Here is a 22,752-nt window from a genome sequence, read left to right as displayed (position 1 = left end):
ATAACAAACATGAGGCAAAATGTGAATCATGAACAAAACATGAAAAGATACCTACCATTCTAACACTCATAAACAAAGGCCTGAACAACTGCTGATAGAGGTCAAACTGAGCTTTAGAACAACCCCTGTCATGATGAGACATGAGGTGGAACTTGAATAACAGAGACCAATAAAAGCATTAGTCATGCCAAAGAGGACCTCACATTTCACATGTCACACAGTTTCAAGGCAACTGTCCATTCAAGCAAGTTCCTTTGAATCATGAAGACTGGGGCAACCAGATATCCATGTGGAAGGCAATCAATCTTAACCCTTCCTTCACAAATATCCACAAAAGGACCATAGGACTGAACATAAAAGTGAGACTATGAATGTCTAAAAGCAAAACATGGGTTATAGTGAAGTTGAAATGGGCTAAAAAAATTCTTGGATAAGACGTGGAAAAGTAGACATTGTGAAACAAAAAAATTACTAAATTAGACTTTACAAAGCATAAAACTACTTATCAAAACAACACTAAGAAGAAAGTAAAACCATATATATTTTGTATATATACATTCAAATTTTCACTACACATTCATCTGTTGATGGACAACTAGATTGGTTCAGATTATTCAGTATAGTAATGAAAGCAACAAAATCCATGGGGTACAAACAGCTCGACAGAAAGCACAGTGCTGTCTTCAAATATTGTAAGGGAATTTCACTCACGCCAAATCTCCTGACTCTGAAGTCTAACCCATATTTAAAGAGTTCGTATAATTGAAGATTATATCCCATTCTGATAGTTTACCTTAAGAATAATTAGTTCAGGATGTTAATTACTTTCGCAAAACCCCTGCTCAGTAATGGCTAGGTAACCACGTGCCTGAATAGCTGGAAGAAGGGATGGGTTACCACACAAGCCTGAAGTCTAGAGTTCGACCTAAAATTCTGCCTGCCAAGGGAATCTAGAAATGATGTTTCTTATTTGCCACTAAATGTAGCATAATAATTAAGGAACAGTAGGTGGGGGTGTTTGGCAACCTGTTGTACTGTATTTGCAACTCTAAGATAGTCTAAATAAAATGTTTTTGTTCTAAATTCTACTTTAACATCTTGGTTGATTATGTTTTCTTTCTGGAAGTCAAACTAACAGACTTTACTAAACTCATTTTTTATAGCCAATAACAGAGCAAGGGAGATTGTGAATATTTCAAGAAGGAACATGAAAGAGGAAGGTAGCAATTAGTATTTGAGTATTTATTAATTCCGAGGCACTTTCTGAAGCCCTTTTGTATTAGTTACCTTTACTGTTACTCAGACAAAAATACCTACTAAAAACGAATTCTAGGAATAAGCGTTTGTCTTGGCTGACAGTTTAACTGTCCATTGCAGCAGGAATGTCATATTGAGACCACGGGGAAGGGGTAGATTACAGACAGGAAGTAGGGTCTGAATATCAAACTTCAAGGCTCAGTACCAGCAACTTCCTCAAGTGAAGTAGGGTCTGAATATCAAACTTCAAGGCTCAGTACCAGCAACTTCCTCCAGTGAGGACCCATTTCCTCAAGACTCAGCACCAGTAACTTACTTCCTCCAGTGAAGACCCACTTCCTCAAGGCTTCACAACCTCCCAAATCAGCAACAGTAGCTGGGGATCAGGTGTTCAAATACATGACCCTATGGAAAATGCTCACATTTGAGTTATAATACTTATGAGAAAATAATGTTATTTAACCTCCAAAACTGCCCTATATGCTATTTTAGAGTCATTGGCATTTTATGGATGTCAAAATTGAGACATACTAGATGATATGACGCATGGTAAGAGGAAGAATTAGAAATCAGACTTGGCTAATAAGCTTCTGGAATCTTCCTTTGGAAACATATCTTTATCCTGTCTCACAGTCATAATCCTCCCATTCCAAAGCACCCAATTCTTTAAGCCACTCTGCCTATTTCTCAGAAAGATCTAACTTGAAAAGAATGTAAAATGGCCAGTCATTTATATTTGACCCAAATACTTCTCTAAATTGGGTGTGACTCGTCACCACCCAAACCAAGACACATTGTTTTAAATCGACTTGCAGGAAGAACATTCCTAAGTCACCATGGGTCTTATTTCTCTCTATGAAGCTCAGAGCTCATTTGGATGAGTTTTTATTCCTTTACAAGAATATTGTTATCCATAAAGTTGGACCAACTGCACTAAATCCTTTCTAAACAAAACTCTTTTAGTGGGCTTTAGCAAACAGTGTCAGAAGGATGATTTGGTACTATTTACCATGTGCAAGTATTGGGAAATGGAGAATAAGGCACGTTTATTAGCCTCAAGAGCATAATAGTTTGTCAAGGGATAAACATACAACCAACTAGCCTGTGTCCCAGGAGGTAAAAATGTACAAGTAAAGAACTCTGCACCAATAAAGAAGGAACAATTCTAGCTGTATCCATGAGGAATCAGGGAAAGGAACTTCTGAAAAATGTCACAGACAAAGTAACATCTAGGTAGTGTGTTTCCTTCAGTAGATGTTTCCAAATTCATCCTATATTCTCACTGCAAATCAAACAAAACTATTTTGAAGAAAATGTGAAGTGACCAAAATGTAAATTGTCTCAAGTGGAAGCAAGCAAGAATTTTCATTTGAAAACATCACTTAAGTTGCAAATGTTTGAGGTTTAGTTTGAAAATGGCTTCCTGCTTTTATTCCCTCTGTGGGTGTACATGGTTTATGACCGGGAAAAAATAGAAGCTAAGACTTTCATTCTATAAATTTTTAGTTCTGCCACTCATGCCACTAATTTCAACACATGAATCTGCATTCAATTAATTGCTCCAAGCAGCTAGAACTTCAGCTACCTCCCAGAATATTCCCATGTTGTCGAGACTTATCTGGGGAGGTTGTATGCTCCTTGTGATTCTTTCCATACCCATTAGCATTAAGAAAACCCGTTAGTATTAAGAAAAGATTTTTCAATGATGAGAAAAAGCATACCTAGTTTTAGTCAACATTACTGTGCTTCACCTGGAAACTCCAAGGAAAGAAATTTTTTCTCCCATAACCATCTCATGAAGTTCCAGTGCCCATTCCCACCTCCGAAGTAGATTTCTGTGCAGAATGGCTACAATGATCAAATAGACCAGTTGAGAGCCTTGCTATGATAATCAGCCTTGACCAACCAAGAAAGAGCCTTTCTAAGAATTGGCAGCCTTGACCAGCCAAGAGCCTTGCTATGTATAATTAGCAACATAACCAGCTTAGCACCAGCTGATACCCACATCTGTGCAACAAGAAGCCCTCTGATTTTGTTAGGTAGTATACTGTCAAACTACATTACTTGGGGTTTTTCAAAACCACTTTCTTACAACTTACAGAGATGCTCATACTCATTGAAGATACTTGGGAACCCAAAGAAAGGGAGCCCATATATAAATGTGTGTGTTGAGTGAAGAGACCCTTTATGTGTAGCTGTTAGCAGAGCATTGACAGAAGCCCAGGGTGTCAACTGTGGCTGGCAACAGTCCTATTACATCTGTTTACTTATTGGACTGTCCCTATTGCAATTTGAGTCATTACACTTTGCAAAGGTTGATTACTAATAATGATGATGAATCACCCCTTCTCCTTCCTCCCTGCCTTTTTTAATAGGCTAGGAAGAGGTTACCCTGTGGATGGTAGAAGCAGCAGACCTGGTTTAACCTTCTCGTGCTTAGCCTAAGATGCCTGGTCCCAGTGATTCAGAACCTTATATAAGTAGAGCATTCATCCCTTACGAGCATAAATGCAAATATCCACCAACAGGTAGTAGTTAAGTGAATCCAATAACATTACACACCATGATCAAGTGTATTTTCCCAGAAGCAGGTGCTTTATTTAACATCTAATGTACATATAAATAGAGGGGGGGAAAATATTTTACAAAACGTCATTAAAATCCCCACAAAATAGGGGTAGCAAAGAAAATAATGAGGAGCACTTAGAAAAGTAATTTTCAATCTTCTGAAACCCACAAAAAACCAATTATAACAGTGCATGAGTACATCAACATTGAAGGACAAAAGCAATTTGTGAAATTTTCATAATTCTACAAGTTAACAATAAACAATTGAGAGAAATTAAGAAATGTCACCTCTGACAGTATCAGAAGATATGTGTGCTGAATACACATATTTATTCCTTATAAATATTCATCAAAGAAATAAAAGTACTAAATAAACAAAAAACTATTTCACATTCATGGATTAGTAGACTCACTACTGACAAGTAGCAATATAAATCAACGGAATAGAACTAAAGCAAAAAATTTATATTTAAGCAGTTGATTTATAAAATAAATTCCATGTCAATGTGGTTACCTTTTTAAAAATGAACAATTTCACATCTATATGCAACAAATAAAGCAAGCTGAGGCCCTAATCCCACCCCCTACAGCACATATACAAAAACTACAAATCAACTCTGGACCTAGATTGAAGAACTAAAACCAAAACTTCTGGAATAAAGCAAAAAGAAATGTTTCATTGTTTGGTTAGGAAAAGATTCCTTAGATGTGATACCAAACAAGTAATCTCAAGCAATAAGACTGATGAGCTGGTCTTTGATCACACCTGAAACCACAGGCCAGGAATGGTGGTACATCCCTTCAATCCCAGTACATGTGAGTTCTGGGACAGCCAGCACTATGTAGAGAGACCCTGTCTCAAAATAGGATGAAAGAAGAAAGGACAAAAAGGAAAGAAAGAAGGAAGGAAGGAAGGAAGGAAGGAAGGAAGGAAGGAAGGAAGGAAGGAAGGAAGGAGAAGGGAGGGAGGGATGGATGGAGGAGGGATGGAAGAAAGAAGGGAGGAAGAAAGGAAGGAAGGAGGGATGAAGGGAGGAGGGATGGAAGGAAGAAGGGAGGAAGGAAGGAAGGACGGAACAAAACTGTAGTGAGATACAATGTCACACTCACTGAAATAGACTTGTTAAAATTTAAAGATTGTAAGTATTGTAGGAAAACTAAATTATTTTGTATTTTTGTTTCTTTAGATAGTGTCCCACTGGCCTGGAACTTACTTATAGATCAGGCTGGCTGTGACTCTCAGTGATCCACCTGCCTTGGCCTACCCAATGTTGAGATTAAAGATGTGCACCACCATGCCTAGATTATATCTATTATTTGTTTCAGGATTGTAAAGTAGAGTAATTCAGCATTTTCTCAGAAAGGTAAACATAAAGATAACATATGGCCTAGCATAATCCAAGAGAAATGGAAATATATGTCCATGAGGGAAAAAGTATACACAAAATGTCCCTATCCGTATTATTAATAATGGCTAATAACTCAAAATGAGTGATTATTAACTGATGAATGGCTAAACAAAGCCTAATACATCTGTATAAAATTTTAAACATAATAAAGAACTGAGCACTGATATGTGCAATGACTTGGGAGAATCTTAAATTGTTGTGGTAAACAACAAAGTATCATATAGCAAAAGACCATCTATTATACAGTGTTATGTTGCATATCTAGAACAGACAAATACATAGAATAGACAAAGAACGATTGCTTCTGTTAGTTAATGGACAAAGAAATAGAAAGAGTCACGAGGCAGTCGTGGTGCATGCATTTAATCCCAGCACTCGGGAGGCGAGGCAGACGGATCTCTGTGAGTTCGAGACCAACCTGGTCTATAAGAGCTAATTCCAGGACAGGCTCCAAAGCTACATAGAAACCCTGTCTCGAAAAAAAAAAAGAAAAAGAAAAGGAAAAAATAGAAAAAAGAAATAGAGTCTGTTAATTGTGTTTGGAGTTTCTTTGTGGGATATTAAAATGATTTGAAATTAATGAATGTGTTTGCATAATTTTATGTTAAATTATTTCTTTTAAAGATTGTATATATTTTAAAGGGCATCGATGAGAAAATTAAAAGAAACCATAGGGTTTGGTGATACCCACCTATTATGTATTTAATAAAGAACGTACATCCCGAATATGAGAAGTTTATCAACTCCAAAATACGACAAGAAGGTAAGCTACCTTTTAAAATAACCAAATAATTTCACTATACATTTCAGCAAAGAAGTCATACAAATAGTCAAATGTACATGCTGAGGGGATGCTCACTTTAATCATTAGAGAAATGCAAGGAAAAATCACTGTGGAACATTTCACACCCAAAGGAAAGACTCCAACTATCAAGACAAAATACTGATGCTAGAAAACATGTGAAGACACTGGGAGTTTACACTCTCTGGTGGGAATGTGAAATGATGCTGACGCTGGGAAACACAGGAGCTTCATACTCTTCTGTTGGGAATGGGAAATGATGCTGACGCTGGGAAACAGCCGAACATCTTATTGTGGAACCCAGGAAATCTACTCTTACAATCTACTCAAGAGAAGTTAAAAAACAATGTATACATGCTAACACCTTAATATGAATATTCATTGCAAAAGTGGAAATAAGCAAGTTATTGACTGGCAAATAGATAAATAAAATGAATCTTTTCCTTGAAACAGAATACCATTCAGCAATAGAATAAAATTAATAATCAGCAGTATTACAAAAATATGAACTACAAAGCATTCTACAAGATGAAAGAAACCAGGCATGAAATATATCTGTTGTGAGTCTGTTTATATGAGACATAGAAATTGAGAAGCTACAAAGCCAGAGAAGGGAGTGATTTCCTGTGATTAGAGGTGAAGGCAGCTACATAGAAGCTTTTTAGATCAAGGAAATATTCTAAAACTGGCTTATAATGATTCCTGAGCAACTCTAAGAACTGACCAAAAAAATCAATGTGTAATGATAGCTCAAGAAAAATGTTTAAAATAAGCCAGCAATGTGGTCTTACTAAAAACTGATAAAGTTTAAGCCTGAAGCATATTTGAAATGTGGTGTTAGCAAAATACATAAAACGTTTTCAACAGCAGCTTTAAGAAAATGGCGTCTGGTTACCAATAAACACATCAAAGTGGACTGGAGAAGCCCATGAGGTCTCAGTCCTAAAGAACTCCAGTCAAAGGATGGATGCTTGGAGAGCTAGAAATAATCAGCCCACCAACTGATGACCCAACACCCAAGGGACAACCATGAAAACATACGTGAGTAGCGTTATAAAGACCAAGCAGATTGTATTTAGGAATGTGCATTTATGTGCATGCACATATATGTATTCAACAATTAATGAAAAAGGAGGCCATAGAATTGAAAAAGAGTAAGAAGTGGTATATCTAAGTATTTGGAGGGAGGGAAGAGAGGGAGACATACTAAATTATAATCTCAAGAATTAAAGAAGAAAAAAAATTTAAGGAGATATCATCTGGCCAGAGCCATCCCTCACTCAAGAATCCAACAGAAAAATTTAAGAAGACAAAGAAAATGAAAGGGCTACTCTTCTAAAGAATAGTCCAAATACTCACTTTCCAAAGCTTGAAAGAATGACTGGGTAGCAGTATTGATCAGGTACATTTACCTTCGCAATTATTTCTAATACTAAAATGATTCTGAGATGAATGTGGGGGATATAGTGTTATCATGGAGGATGAAAATAAGGAAATCTCTCTGTCTGGCATACTGTTGCTTCATTTGTTCCAGCATTTGAGGTATATTCATTGACATGTTTCTAAATTCTGTTTTCTGAGTACAAGGCCTTAGTATCTATCAGGAAAGGAAAAAAGAAACACGTTAGTTGAGTAAGTTATTACTTTATTTTACTTATGTATTATAATAAGACAAAATACTAGAACTGGATGAACCCTGAATTTTCCCCATAGAGTCCACACTTTTTATCAAAAAAAAAAATGTTCCTGGTACTCATGGACCTTCGAAGGAAATCAGGGGAGAACTACGCTGGACTTCCTGCGTAGCACACACGATGAGGTCACTTTTAAACAAAACATGAAAATACGCTGTCGCTGCTATTGTGCCTGAGGTTGGAGAACGTGAATGAATCCCACGGTCTGTCAACCTCGAGTGCCGCTTGATGGAGCCATGTCCTAGGATGATCGTCTCAAGGAGAAGAAAACCTGCCGAAAAAGAGGACGCTGTCCGACTCTCTGTGCCTGATGAAGAACAAGAACGGGTGGTTACAGTGCACAAGTTCGCAGCCTCCATCTGACAAGACCATGAAGCCCATGCCGGTGCCCGCAGTGGCCTCGACACCTTCCTCGGTCACCACCAAGAAGGATCTGTGCAGAAAGTTCTGGGCCTGCAGCCCTGAGCGTGCAGACATTCCTGAGTAGTCCGCATGCTCGCTGAAGGCAGTGAACAGGCCCATACCTTTCAGCACGGGCTCCAGTTCATAACTCTCCTCCACCTGCATGCGGGGCAGGCGCAGGTCCACTTTCCTTTGCTCCAGGTGTCCAGGGCTAGTCAATTCTACCAACTTCTCAGGAGACAGTTTATCGATTATCTAGAGTATGAAGGGTAAATCCAAGAACATTTTAAAAACCTCACACTGGCTCCAGAAAGACAGAAAGCACTACTTTTAATAACAAACAGAATTTTCATTTGTCTGTTGTCTACGAAAAAGACTGTGGTCTTATATTCTCTAGTATATTTTCCTGTATTGTGTTACCTATAAATAGCATGAAGTGATTTTTTTCAAACTAAAAGCAAGGTATTTAAAATTCTGCATTTCAATTTCTGCTCCCTTCTAGTTTCTATGTGTACAAATGTAATTACTCACAGTGGATGTCTATTTTATATGTATTTAACTTCACACCACGTCTCTCATAAATTGATAAAGTTAGATAACACTTATGTCAAGTTGCTATGTTTTAACAATAGTCAACATTATCCATTTCCCTTACAGACTTCTAATATATATAAAGCATTCTAATACATGCTTATAAATTCTAAAGATAGAAAATTAACATTTATTATAAATTTCAAACTAGGCACACTACTGTATTCAATGTTGAAACTACTGATTTAGCTAGCAAAGCCAATTTTCTCCTTCTGATTCACTTCGTTTCAGCATTGCCCAGAGAGGGGCTTTTGTATTAGTGTGTGTGTGTGTGTGTGTGTGTGTGTGTGTGTGTGTGTGTCCGCACGCACACGCGCGCGACTGCATGTGTGCAAAGCTTCAATACATGTTTCACATTATTTCAAAGTATTTTCAATTTGTAATTTTCCTGAGTGTTTCTGTGTCCTCCACACATCTGGGCTGCACTTCCATACACAACAAAATGCCACAGATCAAGTCCCACGGAGTCAGTGCTGTAGGTGTGAATGCTGAGAAACAGACAGTTTGGAGAATTTACGGTTGGGAAACAACTTAAAGAATAAGTATTTGAAGCTACACATTCCTGGTGTCCAGGATACAAAACACTAGCCATGCCATTGTTTTGAAAAGAAAGTGGATAGACCTACGTCAAGAATAAGTATCAAAAGAAGAAATACAAAATCCAAGGGATTTATTGAACTCCATGCAAAAGCTTTGTATTCATGCATGTATGGTTTTTTCCAGGCAAAGACTTCATAGAGACTAATGACTACTCAGAATGGTTGAGACTCTTTAGAACCACTCCCATATAACTTAAAATATTCATTTAGCTCATCTCAACACAATTGCATTCTAGTTATTCTCAACAAGTCTGTTTCTCAATAGAGATCAGTGGGTAGTCACTGCACAAAGTGAGAAATACTTCCAAAGTGACACAGCCAGGCATCAAACTTTGTTCAGAAGCCATGTTCCCAGGCTTCCCAGGTACAAGAGATGCAATACAGAGTCTTAAAAACATGATATAGGCCAGGAGGTGTCAAGGTTTACCTTCTCCAGACCATCTATGTCATTGGGCAGGAGCACGAACATGCTGAGATCATTGTTTTTATATGGAATCCCCACAATTTTGGCCTGAAGGTCCTCTAAGAGGGTGAAACTGAAGGAGCTGCATTGAGCCATCATCTGAACAGGTTTACTTGTGTTCTGCAGCAAATAATCAGAAATAAAAACAGTAAGAAAATCATATAGCTCTTGAAAATAGTATAAGCACAAAGTCTGAGCTACTGAATAGGCGTTTGGCCAAATGACTTTAGACTGTACGTGCCAGAAGTAAGCAGACACATATATAAAGAACCATACCTTATTCAGCCAGAATTCCTCCTCCTTGGTATGTTCTTTCTTAAACTCCCTGTCCCAGAGGCCTTTAAAATAAACTGTATTAATGAGCACCAGCTTGGTGGAACTGCTGAAGGAGCCTTCTGGAAATAGGTCCTTGACTTTTTCTGAAAACAGAAAAACAGAAAAGAGTGGTCTGTCCTGCAAATCATAGATATGGATGCGGGTGGACTTGGAGGACCATTGGCACTGCAGCCACGTCAGCACCCGGGGGCCTTGTGCGCCAAGGATTTGCTGGCAGAGTCAGCAGGGAAATCCTCATATTGTCTCTGTTCCCGTGCAGTTGTACTTATTATCAGCTAAGGAATCTTAGGCAACTTGTTTACACTGTGAGTGCCTAAGTTTCCATGTTTATCAAACAGAAATAGAACATGCCTCACGGTATTGCTGAAATGAAAACATGGTTTAATATGGACCTATTATCACTACCTGGCATATTTTAAGCATTCTGTTTTAGCTATTATTCTTATCTATTCAACAGAATCCTCACCTGTGGTTCAGAAATTATTTAAAAGAAACAGATTTAAAGTGCATGTATGAGAGGGAGTTCTGACCTGTGCACCCCAAGTTCAACATTAAATTGTCTTCTTCTATCACACTCCACCTTGACAAAGGTGATCCCTGAACTAGAAACTCACCAATTCAAGTGGTTAGCTGGCCAGCAAGGGCTCACCTCTCTCCACCCTGTAACTCCCAATGCTAGTTGCAGACACATCCCACTATGCTCAGCTTTTACATATGATGTGGGATGTCCTTCTGTATATATGTTGCTCTTATCGGTTAATAAACAAATATGCTTAGGTCTATGGCAGGGCAGAATACAGCCAGGCTGGAAGAGATAGAGAGAGAGAGTAGGTGGAGTCAAGGAGATGACATGTCACTGCCAAAGAAGGCATATGCCATGTAGCTGCCCAAGAAGCAAGAGTTAGCAAACCATGAGCCTAGGAGTAAAATATAAAATAATAGAAATGGGTTCATTTAAGATGTAAGAGCTAGCTAGGAATACACCTGAGACACCAGCCAAACAGTGCCGTAATTAATATAGTTTCTATGGGAATATTCAGGTCTAGGAGGCCGAGAAACAAACAAGCAGTCTCCGACTACATACAAAGGCTCTGGGAATCCAAAGTGTAGTATTCATGCTGTTTGAGCATCTCCTCAGTCCCAGAAACTTGCATTTTATTCAGTTCACATTACACTAAATACTGAAAAATTCTGTTCAGCCAACCTTTCAATATACCCTTGTTTTCTGGTTGTTTAATTTCTTTCTTTAAATAAAATACAAAGAAAAAAATTCATCATCACGGCAAATCTCATTAACAGTGGTACTAGAAAATGGTAGGCACTCCCTATTTCTCCCTCAATGTTTTTCTAATATTTCTAATCTATTTTATTTATAATTGAAAATGATAAAAGAAGGATGGAAAAGATAGTCATCAAATCTTCACAGTGGAGATGTCTGAAGATTTAATCATCCCTATCAGACGCTTAAGTAGGCAAGAGGCCTGAGTAATCCTAGCTGTAGGTACAGACAAGTCTTGGTGAAAAAGTTATGTATGCCTCACTTAACAGAGAGAGTAGGAGCTCAATGCCATTCACAGTTGGGACTCCAGACTCAGAAAGGAAGAACAAAGTAATGGTAAATACAAAGAATAAAGTAATGATAAACATGATGCCAGCCCTGGAAAGTGTGACTCACAGCTTGTGCGAACAATTTTCCACTGTTGCATCTCTCTATATATGCTAAGACCATCCCATCCCCTGCAGTACCCCATCCAAACTTTATGCCTATCCTTGCCTGTACCCATCTTTAGCTCCTCCCAAAGTTCATTCATCTGGCATCTATGCAGCCTGAAGCCCAAGACTTTCATCATAGCTGGTAATCAAGAAGTGTGCTTTTTGGTGAAAAACCCATCCATACTCTACCATTTGTTTGGCTTTCAACCCAGGAATTAATCTTCTTTCGACTTTCATCTGCAGCATTTATAAAATCAACAGGCTCCAGAGATGCATGGTAATATTTTTCAACATAATCTATGTATTTCTTTAGGAGAGATGGGGAAGAAATAGAAAGAGATTGAAGAATTTGTCAAGTACAAATACCTCTTAATAAATGTGTCTGTTGATTAGGAAAACTGATGTCAAAATGTTAATGTTTAGGTCCTGGGAAGATGGTTCTTATCACTTCCACATACTATCATTCAGGTGCCATGTGATTAAAGCAAAAGCCAAGTATAGGCTTTCTGGACTCCAAAAGGAACTGCATGTCTGGGGAGCAGTCCAGACAGACTAGTAAAATAGGACCATGGCAACAGCCAACTTGTCAGCATGGCCCCAGAACTCAGTCCTAAACAGGATATTGGCCATTTGTTGCTATCACACATAGATGTGGCATGCATAACAGAACTTACTTGAAGGAAGAGGTATGTTTTCTCTCCAAACAGCCTGTTGCTTATGTTCAGTTCATAATCATTAGGGAATTTGCTTATTTCAGTCAAAAGCTTTTGGAATTGGTCATGTATTTCTTCTGTCTTCTCAATCTTCAAAATCAAAACAAAAACTCAGTGTGTTATCTTGCCAAAAGCAAGCCTAGATTCTCTTCCAAAAGGATTTGGCTAGAGTCCTTCCTCTATGAGAAAATTTGACAGAGAAATATAAATGTCCATTGATCTCTGGATATCTGGCTCCCTACAAACATACATGCAAGTCAAACCCAACCTGAGCTTCATGAAAAGCCTCTAGAAGCTTCCATTACCACTAATCTATGTTTTCTGATCCAGCTATTACTTTGGGTCTCAAATGTAACAGCTCACTAAGTGTTTCGTACATTTGTTTTTATCTGCTCACAGACTCTAAATACTTGAGAAATGTAAAGGATTCCCTAGATAATTCCTCTCCACTGACACTAGGATATTAAAATAATTTTTCATGAAGAAAGTGATCATTTATGAGAGCTGCAAACCAAAGTAAAATGAAATTTGTCACTGTTTTTTTAAAAATAATTATCAAAACCTTCTGGCTATCTTCTGTAGGGTGTACCAGCTTTCTGACTGTGTGCTGTAGGCACTGTGTGGCAAAGCCGGGTAAGCCAGAACAGTTTCTTAGACCAGAGCAGATCATTGTCTCCTGGCTTCTCGTGTGGGCTCTGGTTGCTTTAGTTCACAGAGGATGCAGAGAGGTACAGTTTAGCTTTAAAGGGGGATTTATTCCTGGTTCCACATGAGAACTAAAAAGTCATTTTCTTGTACAAAATTATGCATAAATATTTATTTAATTCTTTATGGTGTCTCTTATTTTCATTGCTCACACCCCAACTGTCTACAACTATACCAGAAAAAGTAATAGATAGCTAAATTTTGCATTTGACTTGAAAATACATATCCCCACCATTCTGGCAGTCTCTATGGGGCTGACCTTTGCTGCCTCCTTACTGTTATGAAAGGCTAGGTGACTAGCAATCAGTTTCTTGCTGCCTGGGTTGATCGGGGCAAGCAGTGAGCAGGTCATGTGCATCACACCCTTTGGGAATTAAGAATTGATTGTGCACTATTTTCCTAGTGAGTCATTTATGACTAAACTGACATGCAAATAAGGGAAAAGAAGAAATATCCAGAAACTGGAAACAACCTAGATTCCCTCAACTGAAACATGGATAAAGAAAATTTGGTACATTTACACAATAAGGTATTCCTCAGCTGTTTAAAAAAATGACATCATGAAAATTGCACACAAATGGATGGAACTAGAAAATTTACCCTAAGTAAAGTAACCTAGATCCAGAAATATAAATATTGCAAGTAATCATTTATATATGACTATTAGCCATTAAATAAATGATAAGCAACGTATAATCCTACAATAGAAAGACTGGGAGAGGTTACGTATAGAAGAAGGAGCTAGGGGAGCACATGGATCACCCTGGGATGGAAAAATTGAACAGATTTTACAAGTGTAGTGGATGTGGGTGTGGACAGGAACAGAAGGATCAGGTGCAAAGGGAGAAAATAGTAATGGGCCAGGAAATGTTTAAACGAATACAGCTTCTGTGTTATTATTTCAGGTGTAAGCTAGCCGGGAGGGATGGAACAAAGGGCCCCGCTCTCGCTACAACAAAATAGGATTGAGGGAGGGGATGCAGGAAGAGGCAGATGGAATTGAGGGGCATTTGAGGGATGATATGGAAACCTAGTGCGGCGGAAACTCCTTAAAATATGTGAAGGATATCCTAATGAGGTCTGCTAATAATAGGAGAGACAGAGTCCCAACTGGCCATCTCTTGTCACCAAACAAGGCTTCCAGTATCAGCACTCGGTTGCATTCAGTTCAGTCGTTGGCTAAGGGTGTCCTGTGGAAATCCCAAAGGAACATAGATTGTTGCCAAAACAATGGAGCACTCTCTGCACACTGACTGACATTGGGTCCAATTGGCAGGGACAACACCCATACAAATCATTGAACGTGGAGAAGTAGAGCTGGTGCCTACATGGAAACTTCACCCCTGCATTCTAATGTCCTTAGTGTGGGAAGGTACTGTGTATGCTACCGAAAGAGAAGCATAAACACAAACACAGCCACAAAACCTTTGACCTACAATCTAACCTGCCTGGAAGATATGCTAGGGTAATGGTGGCACAGACCTTATAGAAGTAGCCAACCAATGTCTGATTTGACTTCAGGCCCACTCTACAAAATGGAAGCCATAGCTGACACTTGGGAGATCCGAAAAACAGAAACTAGATAGCCCAGAGACCTAGGATAAAACCAAATACTACTGGTCTAAAAGAGAAACAGTAAAATGGCTCCTAATAGCATTCTACTATACACATATATCAGTTCCTTATTCATTATTGGAGAAGCAGGCTTCCTACTGTAGCACATGACAACAGATACAGAGACCCTTGGCTAAACAATGTGCAGAGAGAGAGAGAGTCTTTGGAGCACTCAGCACCTAATGGGATGTCTCCAAAAAAAATCCTTCTCCTCAGAGCTCAAAGAGCCCTGGGAAGAAGAGATGGAAAGAGTGTAAGAGACAGAGAGGATGGAGGATAGCATGAGAACAAAGCCCTCTGAATCAACTGAGCAAGGCCCACCTGAACTCACAGAGACTGAAACAGCAAACTTAGGGACAACATGGTCTACCCCAGGTCTTCTGCATATATATTACGGCTTTCAGTTTAGTATTGTTATGGAACTCTTGGGTGTGTGCACAACTAGATCTCAGATTCCTGTGCTTTCTGTTGGGACTCTTTTCCTTCTGTTTGCTTTGTTTGACTTAGACTGATGATTTTGTTTTATTTTACTATATTTTATTTTGTTATGCTTTGTTATTATCTTTTAGCCTGTTCTTTTCTGGTAGGAGACTGAAAGACATGGACCCAGATGGAAGAGTAGATATAAAGGCACTGGAAGGAGTAGAGGAGGGGAAATTGTAATTAAGCTATATTGTATGAGAAAAGAGTCTATTTTCAATAAAAGGGAGGGGAAAAATATACTCAAGAAACAAGTAATGGTGTATAGCTTTCAGCTTGGATTAACTACAACTCCTATAAATCAATATTTGATTCTCATTTAAAGTGCACCACACGGTTAGACAGCTTGTCAGTGCTGTTCATTCGTGCCAATTGGTGACCCGAGGATGGCTCCAAACAACTGTCTTCAAGTTCCACAGAAGACAAAAATGATGAAAATAGGCCTGACATTAAGAAATCTGAGTAATAGAATAGTTTCAGCATTTTCTAAAAGGCAATGAAGAAGAAAATGGGGAAGCTATGTTATTCAAAAATTAAGTGATTGAGAATTTTCACAAATAATGAAAAGTATGAGTTCTTTTAATATAAAAATCTTAATTAGCTGTGAATGCTGAATTTTGAGGAGAAAAACAGTTAAATTAGAAAGAGAAAACAAAAGTCTTTGCTGAGCTTATCAACAGAATATTAGAAATTGTGCAGAATCATTTTTATGTCTTGTTTTATGTCAAAGCTCACGAAAGCACTGCATGATGATTCAGCTGAAGGTGGCTGCCCCCCCCCAGCAAGCCCGACGCCCTGAGTTCAATCACGGGACCCACACAGTGGGTGAAGCATAAGTGACTCCTGAAAGAGCACCATGAAATGCATAAACATTTTAATCAGAAATTACAGTGAGTCAAAGTTATAGTAAATAAAAGAAGTCCATGATTAGACAAATACTGGTAAATTTTTTAAAATGGAAAATTATTTGGTAGATCACTGTCAAGGATGTCAACTAAGCCAGCTTGCCAATAGTAATATTAGAATATGAGAAGAGAATCTTTCAATGGCTACCAGAAATATAAACCTAGAATTTTCTACAGTCATTAAAGCATAGCAGAGTTGAATACAGTCTGACGACATCCACCATATGTAAATCGTTACTAAGGAAACCACAAAGGAATAACACCAGCCATATGGAAGAATACATGGCCCAAGCCTCTGACAAAGAGACTTCATGCTAACAGAGTCACCTTGGGAAATTTTCAAACTAATTCAAAGGTCCCTGTAATCTGAAAGTGAGTGTAAAGCTGAGAACAACAGGGAAATCCTTGGAACTCACATCCACAGCACCTTCCAGCAGCACAGCATGGATACTGCAGAGCTGAGCCTGCTTCTGACTCTGACCCAAGGAGAAGAGAGAAAGAGAGAGGGAAACATGCCAAGTATTCTGACTTCTAGGGAAGCACAGGAAGGACTGGACTCAGTCTCATCTAAATTTAAGCTATGAAACAAACAAGGTACCCTGCGCTGAGCCTGCAGTGCGCTAGAAATCAACAGGAAGAATGCCTAAGTAGCAACTAAGAAATCTCTGATTGTGTTACATGAACAAGCTTCGCACAGACAATCCCCAGAAAAGTGTTTTTGTTTACTTGTTTGTTTAGTATATTTTGTGCAATTCAATAATTTTATTGAAATGTATATCCCAGACTGGGCATAGTGGTACATGTCTTAAACCTCAGCACTCAGAAGGCAGAAGTAGGCAGATCTCTGTGAGTTCAAAGCCAGCATGTCTATATAGCAAGTTCCAGGCCAACTAGGAATATATAGTGATACCCTGTCTCAACAAAAGAACAGAAGAAGGAAAGGGAGAGAAGAAAGGGGAAAAAGAAAAAAAGATGGAGACCAGGAGGAGAAAGTAAAGAATGAAACAGAACTAGCTACCTTTTCATAGGGGCCTCTGAGAAAGTCTTGGATTGGCCTGGCTCTCAACAAGAATTGACATTCAGAAGCTCAAAGATCTCCATGCAAGACAAAGCTACAAAGACCTCTGAAGCCACACACCATAACTAAACTGTAAAAAGTAAAAAAAAAAAAAAAAAAGAAAAAGAAAAGAAAAAAATCTAGCGAGAACCAGAACCAGTGTACACAACTTGTTACATTTGTTACATACAAGGGAGCATCTATCATACTGACAGATTTCTCAGAAAAAAATGTTGTGAAAGGATTGATATGCTATTTAAAATATACTGAAAGAAAAGAATACTGTAGAATACATCAAGAATACCATATCCAGTAAAACTGTCCTTCAAAAGCAAGGGAGAAATTAATACTTTCCCAGTTAAATAAAAGTAGGGGGTCTGATAAGAAGAAAAGATGACAAGTAACTACATAAAATCACATGAAAATATAAAATTGTCTTATAACAGTAATTATACAGAAAACATAGAATCCTACAGTTCAAAAATCACTTTAAAATCTGGTAGGGGATTTTTAAGCATATGAATATATAATCTAAAAAGAGGTTAAACTGTGTTTTGGTACATAAAGGGAAGGCAGACAGGAGTAGAGCGTTATATGTGATAGATGTTAGATGATCATCAATTTCAAATATCAGACTGATATTAAGGGTAAGATGTTTTGTTCATAGACTAGACACAAAATGAAATGAGACTAGACACTAAAGGAAATGAGAATGGAATCAAAACAACTCTTTAATAAGAAATCCACTAAGTAAATAAACCTTAACCACATAAAAATAGAAATAGCAAAGGTAAAAATAGTTTTAATCCAAATTCTACCCAATGAATTAGGTGAGTTTCTGAATTATACAAATACATCCACACTTTAAAAATTTTAACAAATGACTGATCAAAGTACAGAGAATAAGTGCTCAGTCATAAATGGACATCTATATCACATTGTCTCCTCCCAGGGCCCAGGGCCCACAGAAGATTGAAAGAGCCAGAGGTTGGTAAGGACCTTGACAAAAGTGTCTTCAGGAAATGACAAGACCTCTGTTCTCATGAACCCACAATTTTTGTGGTTGTCTGCTCACAAGAGTCACAAGAGGTTAAGCCTGTTGGGGTTCCAGCACAGGGTTGGGAGGGGCTCAAGAACCTTAAGCCCTAACTCAGAAACTACTGACAGTTGACCGATTCTAGGGAAGGGAGCATCAGCCTTCTCTAGAGTCACGAATTTCCAGTGGATGGCACCATATTCATGAGTGTATGGGCAGCACAAAGTGGACGCTGGGGCTTAGTTGCATTTTTTAAAGTACATGAAACTAGGGGCAAAACTAAGAACTGGGACAAAAATTTAAAGATGTAGAGAGGGAAGATGAAAGCAATTAAACAAATTTTATACGTGCGTAAAACTTTTAAGGAGCTGATAAAATATTATATACTTAAAATACATAATAAACTCATTTTAAGAGCCTAGTGTTAATTTGATACTAAAACTTGAAAGAAATGTTCAAGAAAAACATTTTGACATCATTTATAACATTTTTTAAACTAACATAATATTAGTAAACCAAATGTGTTCAATTTTAAAGTATCATGACTAAGTATAATATTATACAAATAAAATATTTACCACTAGAAATTCTAGCAGGCCCATTAACACAACAAATAAAGAAATAGCTCTAAAAATGAACCCATTAGGACTGCAATATGATGGCAAAAGATGCCATTCGTAGCAAAATAAGAAGTGCATTAAGATAATAAATTCCTAATACAAGAGAATAGAGTTTCCACATTCAAGAAAGAGGTTTATGTTCAGGGAAGGGAATCAAGGATTGGTAATGGTCATTTTCTCATAGAAATGCAGTGAGTGCCTCATACAGGTACTCACTGCATTATCCTTCTACCTTCCTACACCATCTTGAGACTTTAACATCACTTTGGAGCAGAAGGGTTTAGAACATTCTGAATCCATGCCATACTAGTAGTACATGTCAAGCCTTCCACTGGACTTCACTCATGTTTATTCATCTACTAATAAGGAGATTGAGCCAGCTGCCTCTGGAATATGCTGCATCCCCAATGTCTTTGTCACGGTCAGTACCTCTACTCTTCATTTCCTCGGCTCCCAAAAACTCCTAGGGAAGGGGCAGAACTGGCTCATGCTGGAAGAGGGCAGGTATATGGACTGTAAGGACACTTGCACCCAGTCATGAATCTCTCCACCCAGGATAACGGCATCTGCCCCAGATGAGGTACCTGTGTAGTCTGAGGAACTATTGTGTGGAGAAGTTCTCTGGAAGTTACCACATGTCTCAGTTGCACATGCCTAGAAATATTTGACTCTAGTGACTACTGCTTGATAGTAAATGAGGTATGTTTTTTCTAGTACTTCCTACATTGATCCTACACCTAAAAAGTAATCACACCAAAGGATATAGAAACATGTCCCACCTCATTTTCTGCAGACTTTATTCTGGAGCTTCCTGTGCCTTTTTCAGAGTAAAGTACCTGATAGAAAGAAAACTCTGTCATTATTATCAGAATATAGGAAAAAATTCACATAGCCGAGGGAAGGCTGGCAAAGTCTTTTCAAGGGTACCCAGGTATCATCTCCTTGATGAGTCAGGAAAATGTCTAGGTTGCCCACTAATCTCCAGAGGAGCCTAGTCAACTTCGATATGTCAGGTAGACCAAACAGAAATTAAAAAGCTGATCCCAGTGGCTTTGGAATTTCATATTCTCTCTTTATATATAAGAATAGTGGCTTTTGACAAGGCCACTCACCACACCTCCCACCCAAAGAAAATGATACTGTGCTATCTAGAGAGGGAAGAGGGCTTCTCGGAGAGACCTGAAACTCTTCTACATCCTCATCTAGTTTCTGGCCAACAAGTCAAGATGAGCACATTTTCAACCCCAAAACCAAGTTTCCACTTGGTTGGAAACTTGACAAGAGCAAAGGAAGTTCCAGACCTTCTGTAGCTCGGCTGCAGTGGCTCCTCGGGTCCCCAGGAGGATCATGCCAATGGCTGTGGAGATGCCCAAGGGGGAAAAGAAGACGTTGCCATCGTTTGTTTTATCCAGTTCTTTGAAAAGATCAAACCCAAACTGTGTCGTTGCTGCGTCTAGTGAGTCCATGATGGTTTCCAAACTATCTAGAACAGCAATAACAATCAACACAGCATCCGGACTGGGCTGCTTTATGCTATGATCACCTATCCAGAACACTGAGATTCAGAACTGCTACCTAATCCCTACCTCTGCTCCCATAACAGAAGACATAAATCAGCTGGACTCTAAGCTTCATTCAGTGGTTTTCAGTTCTCATTTCCCCAGGAGGTAGGTAATGCCTTAATGGTTTTCTCCTCTTGTTTAGCCACAGTCGGAGTCTGCTTCCCACCTCCACATCTTATGATAAGCTCTCTGAACAGACCCGCCCTTGACTTGCTGATTTGCACCTTACCCAAGCACCCAGCTTGTGGTAAAACAGAGTTCTCAAAGCACAGGCATCCTCACTGGCCTCACATTCAAGCACTGTTGTCCAAACCGGATTCATTCATACGACAACAGTTGTATTCTTATCTGACATTTCCTGTTTCTGAACAGATCAAAGTCTAGTCCAGAGCAGAACATATTAAGTTCCCTAATATGTCCTGATTCCTACCCCCACAAAAAGTATACTATGGACTGAATTTTCTCCTAAAGGGCCGTGGAGTAAGGTGGGGATTGTTAGGTGAATGTGGTTTTCTTTTCTTAATACATTCAATACTTTTCTTTTCTGCATTGTTTTTGATTTACTCAATGAGCTAACCTTACTGTTATTAATTCACATAAAAAATAATTTTCAAAGAGAAGTTAATATTCACCAAAAATAAAGAAGTGGAGTATAAATAAGCTTTATGTTTTCTTCAACATTTATTTCATAAAGTCTTTTAAAGAAACCCAAAGCAAAATACAATGAATAAAGCTCCTGAGAGCCTTATACTCTAAGTCTCACTTCTGATGTGAAATCCACAAGCCTACATTCACTGTTGAAGACTCAGTCTCAGTTCTCTGTAGGGAGTCCTTACTCAGAAATAAGAGGATTTAAATCACTAGCAAATAAGATGGAGAAGATAAACTACATTGGCCATTGGGGCACTGAAGTAAATAAAATCGCCGCAAGAAGAGTCTATACACAATAAAACATATTTATTTCAAACCAGCAAACATTCTTATTCTCAAAGCACAGGCTCTTAAGCTGAACCTGAGGGAGAACTTACCTGAGTCCTGAAGGGACAGACGTGTTGGACAGGAGCTATGTGAAGTGAGCAGCCGAGGCCTCTAATTTAAAGCTCTCTGGGCCTCTCCCCAGTCATTACAGTCTGTCTTTCCAGTGAGACAGCCTCTGCTTTCTCAATGACGGTTTCCCTAATAAAAACAGCACACAAGTTTATGAGAAAACTGACAGCTTAATTCCTTAGATTTTCCTTATGTCATAAAGTCATGTGCTTTTAGTTATTTAGCAACTGCATTTTCAACTTTAACACAAATAATGTGTGCTTCAGATACACAGGAAGTGAACTTCTTCAAGATCCTTTGGACATTCTGCTTGGAAACCAATCATAAAGGCATTCGAGTCAACCAGAGAACAAAGCAAGATTGAAAGCAGATGTTCAAACCAGAGCTGGAGGATAGAGCTGCAACCAACGGCAAGGTCGGGGGAATTACAGCCTGTGAGGCAGGAGAACAAGTCAGGAGACGCTTCTTATCCTTAACCTATAGCAGGGATGTTCTGGGAGGAAAGACTCTGTAGAGCGGCAGTTTTTTCCCTTAGAAACACATCACACTCTTCAGAGCAACTTAAGCATCTGTGCCCCAGCGCTGACCTAGAAGAGTAAGCCTCTCTGTGGAAAGAGCCAGCATTAAGGCTTTGAATCACCCAACGTGATTATGATGAGATGCACAGACAAGCCTGGGCACCACTTCTTTTTGTAGCCTAATAAAACACCAATTAAAGCAGGCTTTATTTACTACAGATCAACAGTGTTGGGTCCTGACAAGCCATTCACCATATGAAGCTCTATTGGGCGTTTGTATTATTCTGTGGCGCCAAATGCAAATAAGATTAAAGAACCTAATTATGCTAGGCATGAACTAGGAAAAAAGAGAAAAGTCTGGGCAGGCAACTTCAAACCTGCAGGCACATACATGTGCATGCACACAAACACACATACAACCGTAACTGTTACCAAATAATCTGCCCATTAATTAAGAAAACTCCCATCAGAATGCATTCAATAAATAATTATTGAGTCTACTATGTGCCAAACACTGTGCTAAATACTAAAGCTTATGAATGCTCAACAGCCCCATGGGGTTTAGGAAAACAATCTACAAAGTAGGGAAAGCTCGGTAGGAAACTGCACCTCCAAAATCCAGTTTTGCCAACCCTGGAACATTCCAACTAGTTTTACCAGT

The 22,752-nt window shown here is 38.6% G+C and overlaps 1 protein-coding gene across 3 annotated transcripts; it reads right to left on the bottom strand.

Annotated features, from left to right (window-relative positions):
* Positions 1-7,664: 7,664 nt before the first annotated feature.
* Serpinb13 (serpin family B member 13) lies at positions 7,665-22,113 on the bottom strand. Of its 3 annotated transcripts, XM_085688407.2 has the most exons (9): positions 21,555-22,113; positions 20,266-20,447; positions 19,744-19,800; positions 12,509-12,637; positions 12,024-12,141; positions 10,062-10,204; positions 9,750-9,905; positions 8,255-8,387; positions 7,665-8,037 (listed from the first exon to the last, which is right to left on the bottom strand). In XM_085688407.2, the coding sequence occupies exons 2-9, from the start codon at positions 20,428-20,430 to the stop codon at positions 7,790-7,792; spliced, it is 1,149 nt and encodes a 382-aa protein (XP_085544533.1). In that variant the 5' UTR covers positions 20,431-20,447; positions 21,555-22,113; the 3' UTR covers positions 7,665-7,789. The 3 variants fall into 3 exon arrangements, with proteins under 3 accessions (XP_085544533.1, XP_085544530.2, XP_085544532.2); XM_085688404.2 differs by having other exon boundaries at positions 7,851-8,387; positions 21,555-22,101; XM_085688406.2 differs by having other exon boundaries at positions 7,851-8,387; positions 20,266-20,443; positions 21,555-22,101.
* Positions 22,114-22,752: the final 639 nt, after the last annotated feature.

This window comes from Myodes glareolus, chromosome 5, assembly GCF_982192425.1.
Source record: "Myodes glareolus chromosome 5, mMyoGla1.1, whole genome shotgun sequence".
Taxonomy (NCBI): domain Eukaryota; kingdom Metazoa; phylum Chordata; class Mammalia; order Rodentia; family Cricetidae; genus Myodes; species Myodes glareolus.
Note: the sequence above shows the minus strand (reverse complement) of the source record. Positions and strands in the feature narration are given on the sequence as shown.

Excerpts from the sequence above, each read along its gene's own strand:
- Serpinb13 (XM_085688404.2), bottom strand. The coding sequence starts at position 20,430 with ATGGACTCACTAGACGCAGCAACGACACAGTTTGGGTTTGATCTTTTC. Across the intron at positions 19,801-20,265 it reads CTGCAGCCGAGCTACAGAAG|GTACTTTACTCTGAAAAAGG; the intron begins GTCTGGAACTTC and ends TCTTTCTATCAG. Across the intron at positions 9,906-10,061 it reads AGGAATTCTGGCTGAATAAG|AACACAAGTAAACCTGTTCA; the intron begins GTATGGTTCTTT and ends TATTTGCTGCAG.